Source organism: Artemia franciscana, chromosome 2 (genome assembly GCF_032884065.1).
Source record: "Artemia franciscana chromosome 2, ASM3288406v1, whole genome shotgun sequence".
Lineage (NCBI taxonomy): Eukaryota > Metazoa > Arthropoda > Branchiopoda > Anostraca > Artemiidae > Artemia > Artemia franciscana.
The window spans coordinates 42,777,850-42,797,938 of NC_088864.1; the positions used below are offsets into that span (position 1 = coordinate 42,777,850).

The 20,089-nt window shown below is 33.9% G+C and overlaps 1 protein-coding gene across 1 annotated transcript in view; it reads left to right on the forward strand.

Annotated features, from left to right (window-relative positions):
* Positions 1–8,358: 8,358 nt before the first annotated feature.
* LOC136042002 (isobutyryl-CoA dehydrogenase, mitochondrial-like) overlaps positions 8,359–20,089 on the forward strand; it is a 46,951-nt gene continuing 35,220 nt past the window's right edge. Inside the window, exons 1-2 of the mRNA XM_065726838.1 lie at positions 8,359–8,571; positions 18,564–18,733. Of these exons, the coding sequence (XP_065582910.1) occupies positions 8,389–8,571; positions 18,564–18,733 (353 nt within the window). The 5' untranslated portion in view covers positions 8,359–8,388. The remainder of the gene's footprint in view (positions 8,572–18,563; positions 18,734–20,089) is intronic.

Consider the following 20,089-nt stretch of genomic DNA (forward strand, 5'->3'; position numbering starts at 1 on the left):
ACCCTTAATGAAAGGGGCAGCCCCTCCCTCATATACGGAATAATTTCTGTTTGTTTTAACTTTTAATGTTGCTCCTTACTTTCGGTGGAAGAAAAAAACTTGTTTTTTTTTAATTTAGTTTCTGACTGTTTATCAAATCATGCCTGAAAATCTTCTTCTTTCAACCCCATGTAAAATTTACCTTGGAAATTACCAACCCAGAAACTTTCCTTTTCATGAAAAAAATTCTTCCTGTGGTAAATCTCACCCTCTCTCAGAAAATACCCCCCCCCCCCAAAAAAAAATGCATATTTTCGACAATCAACCAATTGCATAGCATATAGTCTTTTCCCTGGGAACTATGGGTGGTTATGTCATCCCCAAAGACATAGTTACTGAGCTTTTAAACTATGCTGAATAGGTGGGATATTCAAAATTTTTAGCGGACGCCTTTGGGGAAAAAGTGCGTTGGAGGGAGCTAGCTGCCTTCCAATATTTCTGGTCACTTAATAAGCTGCTAGAAATTTTGGTTTTTGTTCAAATGGTCCCTCTCGGCATCTTCTAGGATGACTTGTAGGGTACGATCACCATTGGGAAAAAAAAACATTCGTGATCTGTATTTTAGCGAAAAATGCAAAGTTCCACATTTTGTTTGTAGGAGCTGGTAACCTCTATAGTAGGCTTCTCTGATATGCTAAATCTGATGGTCTGATTTCCATTAAGATCACTTTGCTTTTTGGGGTTGTTTCCGCGTAGAAAAAGCTACTTCACGTTTCCTTAAGATTTACACTCTATAGATGTTTGGTATTGGTTGCCAGTATTACTTCTAAACTATTTCACAGAATATCTTCATTTTTATTCAGATTTTGATTTGTGTCTACCTTTAGAGGCTAAGAGGCTAGAGGAGCTAATTTTTTTTACACCTGGTGCTGTTCCATGCACCAGAGCCTATTTTTAGCTTCTCCCAAACATAACTTCGAAAGAACCAGGAATTTTTTTCATTAAACGTGCAACAAGTGTATAAATGACTAAAAACCCAATAGATCGTTCACTTGTTTTTGCTGGGTTACTTGGCATATGCATCTTCCTCTTACGGCAGGTTAAGTAACGCTGTCCTTTTCCTAAGCAATGGCACAATAGTTGCCTGCTGATACTGCAAATTTATCACTGGATTGAGAAACATAGATGTGATTTGAGACAGAAGAAACGATTAATAAGGTTGTAAATAGTGAAGGCTCAGTAATGCATTTTTGCTTTTATGTCATTTGAATCAAAAAGGATGTGATTGCAGCCATTTATCTTATTGAGGGAGTCTCAATTGTCATAAAATACGCATTCTAGTATTATATAGATGTCCCATCTCCTTCTTTATAAGTTCTTAGTTCTTTCTACTCTGCTTAAGAATAATGTCTAACTTTCCAATTATACGTCTTATATTTTACAATAGCTAACTGCATGGCATAGCTAAACTCAATAAATATTCAGTCTTTCTGTATGAATCACCTTTTTCCTAAGACCCCGAGATAACTTGAGAAATTTTATTTTGAATTCACTTCAATTTTTACTTTGATTTAAGTTATGTTCTGATTGATCACATTTCTTTTGGGTCATGAAGGAGTACAGCCTTTCTTTGTGTTAATTTCTATGGTTCAAATTCAGTTTTATTTATATCTTGAGCCGATATTCTGCTGTTTCTTTTATATATTATGAGTTACTTTTTCTTAATCGAGAATAGAGAACATTTTTGGAGCTGACTGGTTTAGTCTGAGCGTGTAGTTTCTAGGATTACTAGCAATTTTCTTAAGGCGTAGGGAATATCAGAATATTTTTTTTCGACTCTAAAATGTTTCCAAGCAGTTTGAAGCTATAGGTCTTAGCTTACAATATTAGCATATAACAATTCCAGATTATCATAATAAGTCTGTATCCGTTTTAAAATCACCGCAAATAAATATTTCCATATTTGCTGACCGAACCCTATGAATGGATTTTGAAAGCGAAGCACAAGTTGTGGCAAAATTACGATGAGAAGACTCATTTCGGTAGTTAGTTGGCATATAGACACACACTAAAACAAAAGAACCAAAATCAGTTGAAATATATACATCGTAAGATTCAGAAAGAGCGCAAGAAAACTTTTTATTCACTGTAATTGCTAGGCCGCCAGAAGTACGGCCAGATGTTAGTTTAGCGGGCCGAAGAAAGAACTTGTGGTCACGCAAGAGCTCCAGTTGTGAGACAATATAGGCACTTAAAAGGTATTCAGTGATGCACACAATTTCATAACTACTAATCAGTCTTTCGAGAGTTAGAAGCTTGTCACAAGCACCATTAACATTTTGATAAAATAACGACATGGTTGAATTAGAGATCATCGTCACTTAAAAATTAAACACAGGTAGATGAATTCAATCTTCCCAAGATTCTTTGAATGGGAAGTGCTTCTTAAGCTCAGGACACACCAAGCTATTGCTACGATGATTCCCTCCACAATTAGCGCACTTAACAATCCCAGAAGAATATGCTTGGTCCTTGTTAGTGTGATCCTCTCCACATTTTTTTCGTTTAACAAGGTTCTTATAGTCCCTTAAAAAATGCCCAAATCCTTGGCAATTTAGGCACTGCTTAGGCTTTTCAATTGGCAGTCACTCGCAAAAGGCAATATTCAATCTTGATGCTAAACTTAATTGCGATATCAAGCTCTTCTTTAGTTTTAAAGTTTAGCTGCACTATTTTAGAACTTCCATACCTTTTCGCACTTACAACGCTGCTATCAAGCCCTGGAATCTGCGAGACATCATAATCGGGATCCATCTTGACAATACCGGCATGTTCAGTTTTAATAGCTCTGGCATAAATTTTTAATGTGTGTGTGTGGGGGGGGGGGGTAATGGCTGCAACTGCTGCAATGACCTACTCTTTATCGATTAAATGAACAACCAGTCCATTTTTTCGGCTAACCATGTGCTCTAATTTATCTGCACAGCCAATTTTCTGAATAAATTCACACTGGTTATTCGGGTTATGCACGTTAATGCTTGCAGGAATGTTCTTTAGCACTACAGGAACAGTGGGGGCTGACGTGGTGACGTTGTTGGCCAGACAGTTGAGACTGGAACCTTTGGGCAATTTTCTTGCTTTTCTACCAAGAAATTTAGCATGCAGAAACACTCATTAAGCGTGAAGCCAGAATCGTAGGCCCATCATTTGGAACCAATGGCACATCTGAGGGGTCTATAATGACAAAAAGCGGTGGAAGCCACTAATTAGTTCGTAAATATCTGATAGGAAAGATATAGCAGGGTGTGAACCTCTTCGGTTTTCAAAAATGTCCACTTGAAAAGCCTTTTTGTATGTCTCGATCGCATGCTTAATTGCATCTTTTTCAAAAAGCTTTAGAACAATTTGAATGATTGAGTCCTTATCTTTCTCTATATGCCGCTGCAAAAATTTCCACACCAGACAAAAAGAAGTCAGAGCCTGTCATTACTTCATTACCATCCAACTATCTCTCACTTCACATTCGAAAATCATCGTCTGTGCAATTAGTAATGTCCGTGCAATATCTTTAATCTGCAGTTCATTAAGTATAAGTAGGGATTATATGTCACTATAATCCCTATTGTGAATTTTTTTTTTTGTTTCTTCACAAAAAACTTACTGAATAAATAATGTCCGAGCAGTATCCGATTTATTTGTTGACACTTTGAACTGTGAAACAATGCTATATATATATATATATATATATATATATATATATATATATATATATATATATATATATATATATATATATATATATATATATACCTCCTGAAGCATCGACTTCCTGAATCGTGGAGTGGGAAGGCTTAGAACACTTCATCGTTATACTTTTGACGTGTGAATGCTTCTTCAGGATATCTTGCAAAATATGGCTAATTCTTTGATCACGATTTTTAGGCACCCATGAGTCTGACCATATAACCAATTTTCTCATATCAGGATAGATATTAATAACCTTATCAAGGATAGAACAAAGACCACTGGTAATATCATTTCCACTTCTACCACCATTCTGACCATAAACACCAATAACTTTCATTATTAGCTCTCTTGTATGTCAGAGAAAAGGTAAGAATAGAAGTTATGTTAAGTTAAAGCATGTGAACCTCTTTTAGCAAAAGTAAGGACAAAACCTCCGTTTTGGCCAAGGAAAAGAATATTCCATAACAAAACGCAAAATAAGGTCATCCGAAGCCCTGTCCTCATCAATTTCTTATTTACTTTCTAATTTTCTTTTCGCCTGTTTTGCATGAGAAGTTTTGACCTCCACGGAGAATTAAGTACAATTTCTTCAGTACAATTTTTTTCATTTTACGGTAAGAAAATCAGCAGCTTTTGGCAAAACGGACCATGCTAAAATCCCGTATGAGATTCGGCAAAACTGCTTTAAAGAAATATGGAAAGCTGAGATTTGACAAAAGAAAACTGTAAAATACAGACAGGAGAGAAATCCAACAGTTCGTGGTAACAAACTGTTGTACGGAGCGACCCGGCTAAATAGTAACCAAAACTCTAAAAAACGGAATTTTGATAACAATAGCTACATCAAAAGAATTGCATTTTAATGCTGATTTTAAATATATAAGTTTCATCAAGTTTATTCTTACCCATCAAAAGTTACGAGCCTGAGAAAATTTGTTTTATTTTAGCAAATAGGGGGAAACAACCCATAAAAGCTATAGAATCTTAACGAAAAACCTTCCATCAGATTCAGCGTATCAGAGAACCCTAAAGTAGAAGTTTCAAGCTCCTATCTACAAAAATGTGAAATTTGGTATTTTTTGCCAGAATGCAGATCACGGATGCGTGTTTATTTCTTTGTTTGTTTGGGTTTTTTTTCCTAGGAGTGATAGTATTGACCCAGTGGTCCTAGAATCTTGCGAGAGGGCTCATTCTAACGGAAATGAAAAGTTCTAGTGGCCTTTTTAAGTGACCAAAAAAATTGGAGGGCACATAGGCCCCCTCCCACGCCAATTATTTTCCAAAAGTCACCGGATCAAAATTGTGAGACAGCCATTTTATTCAGCGTAGTCAAAAAACCTTATAACTATGTCTTTGAGGACGACTTACTCCCCCACAGTCCACGTGGGAGGGGCTACAAGTTACAAACTTTGACCAGTGCTTACATATAGTAATGGTTATTTGGAAGTGTACAGACGTTTTCAGGGGGATTTTTGGTTAGGGAGGGGGTTGAGAAGATGGGGATATGTTGGGGGAGCTTTCCTTGGAGGAATTTGTCATGGGTTAAGAAAATGTCCATGAAGGGAGCGCAGGAATTTCTAGCATTATTAAAAAAAAAAAAAAACAACGAAAAAATAAAAATGAAAAAGTTTTTCAACGGAGAGTAAGGAGCTGCATTAAAACTTAAAATGAACAGAAATTATTACGCATATGATGGGCTCACCTCTTCCTAATACCTCGCTCTTCACGCTAAAGTATTTTTAGTAATTTCAAATATTTATTCTACGGCTTTTGTGATTCAGGGGTCATTCTTAAGAAATTGGGACAAAATTGAAGTTTTATCTTAAAGAGCGAGGTACTGACGAGGGGACGAACCCCCTCATATACGTAATAAAAACATGAGAATACAGAATTCCGTTACGTAAGCTAATTTGTAAGCTACGTATATCTTTTACTAATGAAAACATTCGTAAAAAATTGAAAGTTCTAGTTGCCTTTTTAAGTAACCAAAAAAACGGAGGGCAACTAGGCCTCCTCCCCACTCCTTTTTTCTCAAAATCATTCGATCAAAACTATGAGGAAGCCATTTAGCAAAAAAAAAAAATATATGCAAATTTCGTTTTAATTATTCATCTGCGGAGACCCAAAATCAAAACATGCATTGATTCAAAAACGTTCAGGAATTAAATAAAAAAAACAATTTTTTTAACAGAAAGTAAGGAGCGACAAAAGAGTCAAACTTTAGCGTAAAGAGCGGGGCGTTGAGGTGGGAACAGCCGCTTTCATATACGAAGCAATTTCTGTTCGTTTTAAGTTTGAATGTCGCTCCTTACTTTCCGTGAAAAAAAAACTTGTTTTTTTTTATTTAATCTTACAGGAATGTCAATTAGACCATTCGAAAGAGAACTTTTTACACAAGATGGCGTTCGTAACTCAGTTTCACCGAAAATTGTTACTTTCAGCATAATTGTTTTCACGCGACACAATGTTGTCATACTATCTGTCGTTAATTGATTTCACCCTGCAAACTAATTCTTGCCCAGCTGCTTGGCCAAGAAAGATTTTACGTTTCAGAAGACCAGAAAGTTCTATAGAAACCTTAAAGACATTAGCCGTAGTGTGGGTATTAATTGCAGAGGTGGATTTGGGTAACTGAGGAAAATTCCGTTGAAAATTGTCAAGTTTCCCTGAGATGCTAATAACCACTTGTTGCAATTCAGTTAGCTTAGAAATAAAGAAGAATTAGCAGTAGTAGTAGTAGTAATTAGTAGTAGTAGTAATAGAACAATTTTATTGAAAATAATCATTTTTTATATAATAGCACAACAAAATCGGAGCTTGCAAGGATGTGCTAAAATAAAACAAAAAATAAAAAGAGTAAGAGTGTGGAACATGAGACCATTTACCAAAACCAACATAAAAATAAATAACGAAATCATACAATATAAGAACCCAAAACAACACATAAAAAATACAGAAAAATAACCCGCTGAAAATAAAAGTAATCCGTTTTGAAAGCGTACATACCGAGCAATTCCACACGTAAATCAGATTTAAACTGGTTGGAATTACCATTATCTTTAATATCATTACTAAGTTTGTTCCAAAGCTTAGAAGCTCTATAAACAAGAGAAATAGAAGAACTGTTAAAAGCAGTTTGAGGAACCTCAATATTTTCTCGCAACCGAGTATCGTGTTGGTGAATCTTTGACCTTTCACAAAACATACCTGCAGAACAATTTGGAAGTCCCTCATTATGATACTTAAAAAAAAAAAAAAAAAAAATCAAAGTATAAAAATCACGCAATCCGACTGCAGGCATTACATTAATCTCACTATAAACCGACCTCATTAGCTACGGGAGGTACAGCTTATTGCTACGAGGTATTTAACCTTAGGCTCCCATAAACATTAAAGAGGCTACTGCTCACCCTTTCATCCCCTATTTTTTTACATTCAAGTTAAACATTCGTATATAAATGTTTGGCGAGCAATAACCATCCCTGGAAAAAAAATGCATCCCCTCAGTATTTTTTTTTGCAAGGAGAGGGCCTGAAATATCAAAACTTAATTATAGGGTTTTTGTTTCTGTAGTTCTTAAGAGGACTTCTTCAAACCCTTCACAGAAAAATTTTCTGGCGGTGCTTATAATGCCTCCCACACTTTTTGTGCGTGTATTTAATGTTATTCAGAAATTTGCTTCCGAAATAAAAGCAGCACTATCACCTTGCAGCACACATAGTTTAAGCGTAGTCTACAAGAATCGTAAGAATCAAATTGGATCATGGAATATTTTTTCTCTTATTGTTTGGCCTTTGTGCATCTGTTTGGACTAATTTGAGATGCTACTGTCTCTGAAGTTAGAAAACTAAATGAACAGCAATCCGATAATTTTATATTGATTGACTGTCACAGAATTATCGCTTCATGTCCTTTTGGCACCCTTTGTAGTTCTCCGGTCTAACACAGCAGAAAACTCGACAGTTCACAATTACGGTAAAAACACAATCACAATCATTGATATTTACATCCTCATCAAATCACATTTGTTTTAGCTTTGGTTATTCATATGCAGAACTCCCACAACATCAACAAAAGTTAATTACTCTATCCATAAAGTTAATCCACCTTTTTCCTTGAATAGCTTTGTTGTCTGTACTGCTGTTGAAAATAAATTGGACTTTGTTGAACTTTTTCAAGAAAGTCCGCAACGTTTAGCCAATAGCAGAAGACGTGTGGAAAATTTCAAATAGAGTAAGTAGGGTTATGGCTCTGGATATACATTAGCTTATATTTGCTTAATTTTTCCTCGGTAAATAATAAGGGTCAGACAAAAATAATTCATATAAGCCTTATTTTTTAAAGGAAAAAATGCTTAAGAAGATGGGTCTCTCAGCTCTACGTCTGAGTAATTCAATTTTTTGTAATGAAAAATGGCTGTAAAGTCAAAAAGGCGAAATTCCTGTGTGAACAGGACAGAATTTATGGTGTGTAATTGCATTAAAATAATTATTATTTTATTGACGCCACGGGAGCCCACAATAGCATATTTCGCTCATTACCTATAGTTTCTTATAATAAATTGTAAATTGCTGTCGAAACTCCTTTCTATTTCGAATACTGCAAAATATATGAAAGAATATTGGGCAACGTACATTATATAATTTTGGCAGAAATTTCAAGATGTTTCAGATGCGGGTTTTGCTGTCTCAGAACTCAAAATTATGTTCCTCTACTATCAGGCGATTTATTTCATCAGTGGATCCTATTTCAGGGCTTACAGATGAACAACAGCAAATATTTAAGACAGCAATAGATTTTGCTAGAAATGAAATGGCTCCAAGGATGAAAGAATGGGACGAAAATGTGAGTTGCAGCCTAGTGCTCTTGGAAAAGTAAATTATCTTTAAAAATATTATAATTGCAATTGTTTCCCGGTTACCCTCACCCCTAGTGGGGCCAGATGCAACCCTGGGCTGTAAACAGATTGCAGCTTTGGTTATTTTGCCATCATCTTTCATGCCTTATATTTCAGTATAATTCTAGACATGCTACTTTGGTGTAGGCTACCAACATTTGGTAAATGTTTAGTTTTGTCACAAGTGCTCTAGACTGGAAACTATTTGGAAAGCAGCATAATTTCTAGTTTAGAGCACTTACAAATGTTAATTGTAGAAGCACATCCATTTTATAGCACTCTAAAATCCACTTTTAAGCTTTCTAAAATCACCCTTCAACAAACTAAAAATATGTAAAGTAGCAGGGTTTTGAAGCTGAGGAAAATGTTGGGGTTGTACAATATGAATGAAATGATAGGCTATTTTTAAATACTATTTCCAGCTGTCACTGCTAATTTCTGTATAGGCCTAGTAGCCTAGAAAGTTGAAAGATAATTTAAAAACTTTTGCATTTATTAATGCTAATCATCCACATTCACTTCCCAGTTAAAACTAGCCGGTGAACCCATGAATCAGAGAAATTAGTTAAATATTACATTTAGGCTATGTTGCATTGATTTGAAGAAATGCCTTCTGATGCAGTGAAGATTATACAGTTTTTGGTAAAATTCTAGTTAATTGACTTCTTGCTGTCTCTGAAAGGGTTTAGGCTAGGAAAATGAAACTTTCAGGGGTGGGTCTACAGACTAAAGTATGTTCTGGGAAGGTATTTTGAAGCAACTACCTCCAATCCTTCTAGAGGGCCCTGACCTTTTATGACCTTTAAAAATATGTGTGTTATAAAAGTAAAACCTTGCAAAATAGATGTTCTGCTTAATTGAAGTTCAACAAAATTGTTTTCAGCTTCATAACTTCACTCAATTCCATTTTATAATGTTTTAAAGATATACAAATACATTTCCTAAACTTTGAAAAAACAACAACATTGATATGGTTCAAAATTCTACTCAAATAACAGGAATTGCATTTTCAGAACTAAAGGCAGAGAAAAAGCAACTAGTAACTAAAAATTAAGGTAAAATGTTTTTTTGTCAAAATTTCAATAGGTATAGACCTGTCATGTAGACAAATTTCAGGGCTCTCTAGAGGGGAAGGAGTAGATATGGGTACTTTAAAATAACTTCCTGGGACATACTTTAGCCTGTAGACCCATCCCTGAAAGTTTCATTTTCCTAACCTAAACCCTTTCCAAGATAGCAAGAAGTCAATTAACTAGAATTTTACCCATTTAGGTATATGGTAAAGACCTGTCATGTAGGCAAATTTCAGAGCCCTCTAGAGGGAGAAGGAGTGGAGGTGGGTACTTTGAAATACCTTCCCAGGACATACTTTGGTCAATGTTGGCATTACCTGAACAATTGTTTTTGGCCATGAAACTATTGTTAATAGATGCATTTTGACTTTTTGAACATATTTTCTCTCTTGCAAAACTACCACAAACCATTATAGAGTTATTCCAGCCCACATATTCTTGTATTTACACATATAGAATTGCAATCATTTCTGTTTTTGTTGATTGGATATTTGAAATTGCAAATCTGTAATAGTTTAGAAACAAATTTGGGCTATATATTTGCACATTAGGGGGGTGGGGGTAAAGCATAGTGTATATTAAATACATAAAATAACCATTGCTATATTTAATATATGCTATGCTTCCACTCCCCTCTAATGTGCAAACATATAATAACTCCATAACAGTGAGTTTGCAGTAGTTTTGTAAGAGAGAAAAGATGTTCAAAAAGTAAAAATGCATCTATTAACAATAGTTTCATGACCCAAAACAATTGTTTGGGTAATACCAACATTGACCCATACTTTAGCCTGTAGATCCATCCCTGAAAGTTTCATTTTCCTAACCTAAACCCTTTCCAAGATAGCAACAAGTCAATTAACTAGAATTTTACCCAGTTTTTCAGTTCAAGATTAAATTTGTTTTAGAAGATTTTTTGGCTATGGGAAAGCCTTGGTGAAATAAATTTGGTTGATTAGCAATTCTTGCTAGTGAATATTACCTATAGAGCAAAGCAAATTAGTCCATGAGCCCTGCAGGCAGTGGGGCAAGGTCTATATTCTGATTGGTTGAATTGTTAGTTCATATTTATGACATACTTTTTGTTTGCTCTTTCAGGCTTCAGGCCAAATAATTGTTCATTAAATATAGAATACAGACCACACCTCACTGCCTGCAGGGCTCATTGATTAATTTGCTTTGCTCTATAGGTAATATTCACTGGTGAGAATCACTATTAAACCAAATTTTTTTTTCACCAAGGCCTTCCCATAGCCAAAAAATCTTTTAAAACAAATTTAATCTCAAACTGAAAAACTGTATAATCTCTATTGCATTCGAAGGCATACCTTCAAATCAACACAACATAAACATAGTATTTAACTAATTGCTCTGATTTACAGGTTCACTGACTAGTTTCAACTGGAAAGTGAAAGTGAATAATTAGCGTTAATGGATATGTAAGTTTTCTAATTATCTTTCAACTTACTACTATACAGAAATTACCAATGATTACTAGATAATTTCATTCATATTGTAAAACCCCAACGTTTGCTTCAGCTTCAAAGCCTTGCCCACTTTACACATTTTTATTTTGCCCCATGGAGGAGAGGGTAAACAAGAAATGGATATGCTTCTAGATTTAGCATTTATAAGTGCTCTAAACTGGAAAGTATGCTGCTTTGCAGCATACTTTCCAGTTTAGAGAACATTTGATGAAACTAAATAATTACCCACAACTTTTGCTTTCTTGGAAAGTGGTTTGGAAAATAAAACTTTCAGTAATGAATACAGGGCCAAAGAAGAAAACTACCTAGCTACTGTGATATCCCTCTTCAGATTCATATGTCTCAGAAATTTGCCTACTTGAGAAGTCTATGTCTATTGAAATTTTGACAAAGCAACATTATGCCCTAATTTTCAGTTTCTATTTCTCTGGTTTTGGTTTTGAAAATGCAATTCCTATTATTTGGGTTGACTTATAAGCCATATCAATGTTGTTGTTTTTTCAAAATTTAAGAAATACAAGGTACTTCCTTGTTAGCTAGTACACATTTGAGATTTTGTATCACAAACATGAGACAATAACCACTTTTTATGGTATTTATACCAGACAATTGGCTTTGGCTTGGTGAGAAACTACATTGTAGCTATATTTTAATTCAGTATTTACCCTAGTTGATATTTTGTTAAGTTAGTTTAGTCTATGTATTTAATATAATGCAGTCTGGGTGGCTCCCCTTCCATAATTCTTAGTTGTAATTTCCATAATGTTGTTACTAAGCTATTATATTTTCATCATATTTTGGTATATTTCATTATAACTAAACCAATTCTTGTTTGTTAAGCTGAAAATACTTTTCTTGTATTTCATTTAAGCAGGTCTATTTTGTAAAGGACTATTATATAGTAAAATTCTAGTTTATTTTTTTTTATATCATTGAAGGTAATTGAATTACATGATTAACATCCTCAAAAATGTATCCAGAGCCTTAATGACATTGGTAAATGTATGTCATATTTATACAATATAGCTTGAAAAAAAGTGAACACATCACTTAATACCTTTTTTTATGTTCCTTCTAAATTCATTAATTACTTCCAGGGCAATTTCCATTTTTAGCCTTTAAAAGGCTAAAAGGGCTCAAAATAGCCTATAATAGTTAAAAGTTTAAAATTTATTTTAAAAAACTGTCTAGTGAGAAGAATAAATGGTAAATAATTAGTAGTTCATTACCTTTGGGGCAATTTCCATTTTTAGCCCTTAAAGAAGCTAAAAAGGCTCAAAACAGCCCAGAATAATTAAAATTTTAAAATTTATTTTTAAAAAACTGTCTAATAAGAAGAAAAAATGGTAAATATTGAGCAGTTAACATAAATGACCTACAAATTAAGTGAACATACCACTTGATGGCTTTTTTATGCTCTTTCCAAACATAGTAATTGCTTTACTCACATATTTAATTTTAACCTAACCTAAACTTTCTAACCTTACCCAAATAAATAGCCTTTATTATGTATTTCCTATGCATTTATTGATTCTCAGTTTTGTCACTATCAGTTCAAATTATGGGTATATTGGTTTTAACAAGGTTGATGCTAACAGAGGTAGTCTTTCCTTGACTAGATTTCAAAACTAGATTCTTCTAGACAGCACAATTATTAAGACTATTATTGATAAATGTCCTTTTGTAGCCAGTATACAGTAGCCAGCTGGATCTAATTGATGCTTTCCAGCTGGTTGAAACCAGAAAGCAAATGAAACACTCTAGCCATATTCCGTTGATATCAACTTGAAGCCTAAAGGGCTAAGAATAAACCTTAAGTCAGCTACCAATTTCCCTTTCCCTAAACCCATTGTGCACATCACTCTGAAGAGAAAGAAATGGATTCTGGAATACACTGTTTCAAGATGCCAAAAAAGCCCTAGAAATTACCTGTATTGACAGTATTTGTGTTTTAGCTAGTCAAAAGACATCTGTTACAGAGAAAAAACACCAGAAATCATGGTCTATAATATTCCCCCTGAAGACTCAACATCAGATCATAAAGAAGGCTTAATGAACTCAAGTTGCTAGAGGTCTTGAGATTTGGTAAGCCAAATGAAAATTGAACAATAGTAAGAAAATCATTCTGTTTGTACTGCCTTTTACAATATCAGATAAAAAAATAATTTTTTTTATTTGATTTTTTTAGACAGCTAAAGGTATTTAGACCATATCAAGAAAAGTTTTTGGAGAACTCTAAATGCATGAATCCAGGTCATTTCAAAAAATTGCAAGCATACAAGAGTTTAATATAACACCTGTCTTGAAAAGCACTTAGACCCATCCTTCTGTGCTGAGCAAAAATGTGCCAGTTCCAAAGGAGATGATCTCGCATTTAGTAGTAATAGTAGTAGTAGAACAATTTTATTGAAAATAATCATTTTTATATAATAGCACAGCAAAAGTGGAGCTTGCAAGGATATGCTAAAATAAAAAACTAAAAAGAATATGGAGCATGAGACCATTTACTGAAACCAACATAAAAATAAACAGCAAAACACTACAATAGAAAACCCTAAAACAACACAATAGGAAATACAGAAATATAACCCATTGAAAATATAATTAATTTGTTTCAAAACAAATAATTTGTTGCATACCTACCAAGCAACTCTACACATAGATCAGATTTAAACTGATTAAAATTGCCATTATGCTTAATATCCTTATTAGCTTTGTTCCAAAGCTTGGAAGCTCTATTAACAAGAGAAAAAGAAGACCTACTAGAAGCAAGTTGAGGAACTTCAATATTTCTTGCATCCAAGTATTGCATTGGTGAACATCTGATGTCTCACAAAATATACCTACAAAACAATCTAGAAGGCTCTCATTATGAAATATAAAAATCATGCAATCCAGCTGCAGGCATTATATTTATTTCACTGTAGACCAACCTCATGGACTCCTGGTTCCCCACACAACCAAAAACTTGGATAGTGTTATTTTGGATCACATGGATTGGACAAAGTAATGAGGGGAAAGTGGCAAGCCATATTGAGGAACAATACAAAATATAAGGGTGAATAAGGGAAAAATATAACAACCGTAAAATATTTAGGGGGGGGGGGAAATATGTTTTAATTTATGTATCATACCTAGGTTATGCAACAGTATTATAGAAATTGACTTCCCATGGTCCTTAAATGATAGGGTTTCATCAACGTTAAGTCCGAGGTACTTGGTGAACCATGTACATTTGGTAAATCCTCACTCTGATATCAATTCAGTGATCGAAGGAGAAAAATTTGGAAATCTAGAAAAAATAACAAAATTTGACTTACCAGGTCAAAGTAATTGATTTTTAGCCATATGCATATCTTGGTTATTGCTGCATTTAATGTTGACATAAGCAGTTGTTCCATAGGGGCAACACACATCATTTGACAAAAGAGCCTCTTCAAAATATCTTGAAAGACAAGAATTCCCAAAATTTACCTGGAATGAAAACCTCTTGTTGCAGTAGTGGCCAAATTATGAAGTGATATTCTCGAAGAAAGTATTTCTGCATCAAGTAAAAGTACAAAGTCCCCACCTAGACTATGGGCCTCTAACATAAATAGGATGCATCCAAAAGTATCTTCTACTAGCAGCATTACATCTCCCTAAAATCACGTTAAGTCACTGCTGGCTGGCTTGAATTTCTCCTAACCAGAATAGAGCCACCAAACCGGCAAAATTCCTCGTAAGATCAGCTCTAAGCCTATAGAAATGAGCATTGCACCCTCAGCTCCAGTATATGTAATACCTACTGCTTCAATGTTGACCCAGTTTCATAGAACACTATCTAACTTGACCCAGTACTTGACATCAGTCATCACTATCTCCCAAACAAGATAATGCAACATTTGAAAGCCACCATCATTAGATAAATAGCTATACTATATTTTTCATGGTCCTTTTTGAAGAAACATAGGTTAATATTATTCAAGTACTTACCCATTTTCATGTATTGTATTACCTCACTCAAAAAACATGATTTGTGATATTTCTAAATGTTTGAAGAAATTACCATAAAATTGAGCATCAATTAATTCAATTAACTTAACTGAAATTTCTGATTGTATTCCAAGGAATAATGTTATTAACACTATATGCCTTCAAGAGACAAACCTTCACAAATTAAAAAGGATTCAACTGGTTTTAAAGGCTTCCAAAAAGGTAGGAACCATTTTATTCAATTAACTTAACTGAAATTTCTGATTGTATTCCAAGGAATAATGTTATTAACATTATATGCCTTCAAGAGACAAACCTTCACAAATTAAAAAGTATTCAACTGGTTTTAAGGGCTTCCGAAAAGGTAGGGACAACAACAGGAATGTAGGAGGAGTAGCAATTTTGTTGAGAATACCATTATCTGCTTCTTCTTGCCAATGAGTTATAATTTTGAAGTGGATGTAATTGAAGCATCAGTCAGACCATGTTCTGGAAAGCATATGAATATCAAATCTTTTTATAATCATTGGGATGATACTGATATCCTGAGCATTCTTGCAAAAGAAACAATTGATGATAATACTCTTATTTGTGGTGATTTTAGTGCACATAACTCTCAGTGGGAAGTTACTACACATGAAAACATAGCTCAAAAAAGCATAGAACAGTTATTGCTAAACGATACTGATCTATCTGTGTTTACTGCTTTTAATTTCCAGACTCGTTTAGATATTGATTAAAATAATTTTCTACTATTCATCTCCAGATTGAAGCCTCATCTCTATCTTCAGTTATTGATATTATCAGTATCCCTACACTGCAAATAGACAATATAGTCATTCAAACCTTCATGAGTAACATCTAATATATGCCCAAAAATCCAAAGCCAAAGTATATGTATTAGAAACATTTACCATATGAAAATAGACTGCAAAGGCTATGATAGACAATTCTTCAATTCCAAAGGGATAGGGCACATTATTAACGCATTCCGTATAATCAATGGCATTGATAATATAAGAACATCACAGTTCTTCACATTTAATGACTTTAACAGGACCCGTTATCACCCACATGAATTGTACCCCTCACTTTCAAAAAGGAAAGTAGGCCAACATTCATTTTACAGCAGGGTGTGGAAACCATGGAATGACCTTCCACCTGAAATATTTCTAACAGATGATATAAACACATTCAAAACAAAACTAGCAGAAACACATTTTAACACTAAATCATTTTTAAATCATCTATAGTGTTATTTGTCAGTATTTGTTGTAGTTGTTATTTTTCATTGATTTGTATGTGTGTATTATGTTGTCAGCATTGTCATAACTTCTTTTTATTATGTTTAGTGCGACAAGCTTGAAAGCTTACCGTATTTGGCATAAATAAGTAAATAAAACAAAAAGCAAACTGGTCACATTTTCAAGAAAAACTAGAATCTGAACAACAAGCAAGACTACTCAGAAGTGTTTTTATCTTCCAAACGTAAATGAAAGGATGAAAATAAATCATCATCTTTTTTACTTGTTGGCGTAGATGCACCTATTGCTAATGCTATTAAAAAGAAGAAGTCAAATCTTAAGAAATCATCAAAGATATGATGGGACAAAGATAATGAAGTGCCATAAAAAGCAAAGAAAAAGCCAGGAAGCATTTCAAGAAACGCCCTTATCCTAGCACAGCCCTTGAGTATAAGAGCGCATCAACAGAGCTAAAAAGAATCTACAGAACAAAAGTGTAGCATGGGAAAGGTTTAGCTGACAGATTGATTTCCAAATTATTTTAACTTTCACATTAATCTCAAGGAATATCTTAAGTGACATTGAAAGAGCAGAACTGTTTGGATAGCAGTATCAAAAAGGCACAGTAAGGGTGATAATCAAGAACTTTAAAAGAATCTTGCTTTCATAAATTCTCCCTTAGAAAATCCTTCCTTTTTGAAGAAATGGAGTTAACAATTAGCTTTAGCAACAATAAGCCTACTCCTGGACATAATGATATTCATATGAAATGGATTATAGAAGCACTAGCAAAATTTAAGTGTGTAATTTGGCACATTTATAATTGTATGTGGACTTTTCCCTCCTGTTTTGCATTTTTCTTGTATTCTTTCCATCTCTCTTTGTGATTTCTCCCCCCTCCCTCCCCAGAAAGTTTCCCTGTTTTGCTTCAATTTTTACTACTTGGGATTTTACTATATGGATAGTTTTCAAAGTTTATTTCAGCACCAGTCTACTTCAAGACAGTGTTTATAGTTGTGTGTTTTTCTCAATTCTTTTAAGCATATGACTATAAAAAAACAAAAAAAACAAAAAAAAAAACAAAAAAAAAAACAACAACTTCAAACTGTAACCAAGTATGAGGATAAATGCTATATTTAGTTAGTTTATTTTTTGATAAAGAAAGGAAATTTTGTTCCTTGATGTAGAAATGAAGACAACTAATATACATGAAATTTAAAAACCTAGGTCTCAAAACTAGAAGCACAGTGATTAATCTTTAATTTTATATACTCTTAATGTGGGAGAGTGTTGCCCTCCCCTATAATAACATATATTTTTGGCAGTTTTAAATTTAATCACTGGACTTCTAATTTTAAAACCTAGTTTCATTTATTATTTCTTAAGTTTCATTTGTGTTGCTTTTCTTCAATTCTAAATCAGGAAATAAAATTTCATTTCTTTATCAGAAAATTTTCCTACCTAAGTATAGTATTTACCCTCAATTTGAGTTACAGGCTTGAGTTTTTTTGTTAGTACAAAACTAGATTCCAAAGAGGAAAAAAACTCCCAAGTGGATTTGAAATTTATGGCAAAAGAACAATTTAGATTAACACTGCCTGGTATGGAATATAAATTAAGGTAGAACGCACAATGGTAAAATTTAAAGCTGTCAAGATTAACATTAAAATAATTAGAAATCACAGTGTAAGTTGGAATATCATATAGGTAACAACAGGTGGGGTTTAGATTTCTATGGAAAGGTCAATCTAATCATGTGCATGGTTTCTGCAGCAGCATCAGTACTCTAAAAAAATAAATAGATCTGATTTGGGTTAAAATTTGTCCAGAAAGAAAATAAGAGGCTCAGTACATTTTCAGACCTTAATTTTTCCATATAGATATTTTTGCTACAAAGCTGGCTTTGGTCTATAAATTTAAAATCTTTGTATTTCAATATGGGTCATATTGTTTCTGCAGCAGCATCTAGTACTTTAAAAAAAAAAAGATCTGATTAGGGTTAAAATTTGTCCAGAAAGAAAATAAGAGGCTCAATACCTTTCAGACCTTAATTTTTCCATATAAATATTTTTGCTACAAAGCTACAATATTTTTGCTACAATGTTTTAAAATCTTTGTATTTCAATATGGGTCATGTGGATAATTCTTTCTTTTATTTCAGGAAATATTCCCAGTCGAGACTATGCGGCAAGCAGCAGAGCTTGGCTTTGGTGCAATTTATGCAAGAGAAGAGTTTGGCGGGACTGGACTTTCAAGATTAGATGCTTCTATTATTTTTGAAGCTTTATCCCAAGGCTGTGTGTCCACAACTGCCTACATAAGCATACATAAGTTAGAACCAATTTAACTACATTGTTTGTTTACTATTTTTCTTGAATTATTGAAGTGTCAAAACATTTTATACTAGATTAGATGACCCCAAAATTGAAGAACCCCAGTGGAATGACCCTTGGTCTCAAGGTCAGCCCAGTAAGCAACATGAAGACAAAATAAGTCTAACATGCTGAAACAATGAAGTTTTGGCTTGAGTAGCAAAGTTTATGGCTGATAACCTTTATTGAACTGATAGTCCGTGGCGCCATGGGCCATTTACACCTTTAACAAAAAATCAATAAAGCCCCAATAAAGATATGTCAAAATGTGAAGATATTGACCTTTCTAGGAGTGGTAACCAAGGAATTGACATTTGATACCAATTTCCGCAAGGTTGGCTGACAGTCTTCCTACCAATCTCTGTAAGAAAGATTTAGAAATTGAACCTTTGATGTGTGTCATTAAAGGCTCTAATTCTCTGAGACATAGTTCTCTAGTGTACATTTTTAGGTAGGTCAGTAATGTAAAAAGAAAATCAATACTACAAAATTGTTGTACAAAAGTTAAAAAGCTTTATAAAGCTTGGAAAGGCAAAATTCAATTCAAAGAAGTCAAAGTTGAAATAAACAGAAATTGCCACAAATAAAAGCAGGACTGATACACCAATATGTCTCCCCCCCCCTTTAAAGACTAGATGGGCATTTGCTTTTTCTTCAAACATGATTTATTGCTTCAAATACTACCGTAATTTTAATCAGATATTTATTTAGCCACTGATTTCGTATATGTAAAAAGATTGGATTTATATGGACGAAAATTAATTTTTATGTTATCCCAATAAAAGTGAAATATTTCTGCTGAAACCAGGGCTTAACTCGTTTTTGCACAAATTTACACTTAGGCTGTTTCACAACAAGTCAAAACATAGCTCCTTCTTGCAGTGTGTCAGTCTGCTGCTGGAACTTGAGAAGTTTTTCCACTTATGATGAAAATTCTTGTATGATTCCAGTTTGAAATAAGGTGCATCATGCAGATCTTTCTATTGAAAAGAGGGGGCAGTTTAGAGGAGAAGGGAGGGGTCATAAGGCTCACACAAGGGGTCACACTTTTTCTATTAAATTGTACCTGTGAAGAATGGGCAATTGCATAATTCAGGACCATGCCTGTGAAGTCGTGTGAGTTGTGTCCCCTTCGAGGAACATTATTTGATCTCATATCAAATCACGGTGACATAAACTATCCAAAATTTGGTTCTATGTCGTTGGGCTATAGTGGTGTTTTGTGGTGCAAAAGGGTACGAGAAGGCTGGATGCTATTTGGTATGTTTTGAATCTCAAAAAGGATGCTAGAACTTGTGATGACCTTCTGTTCAAA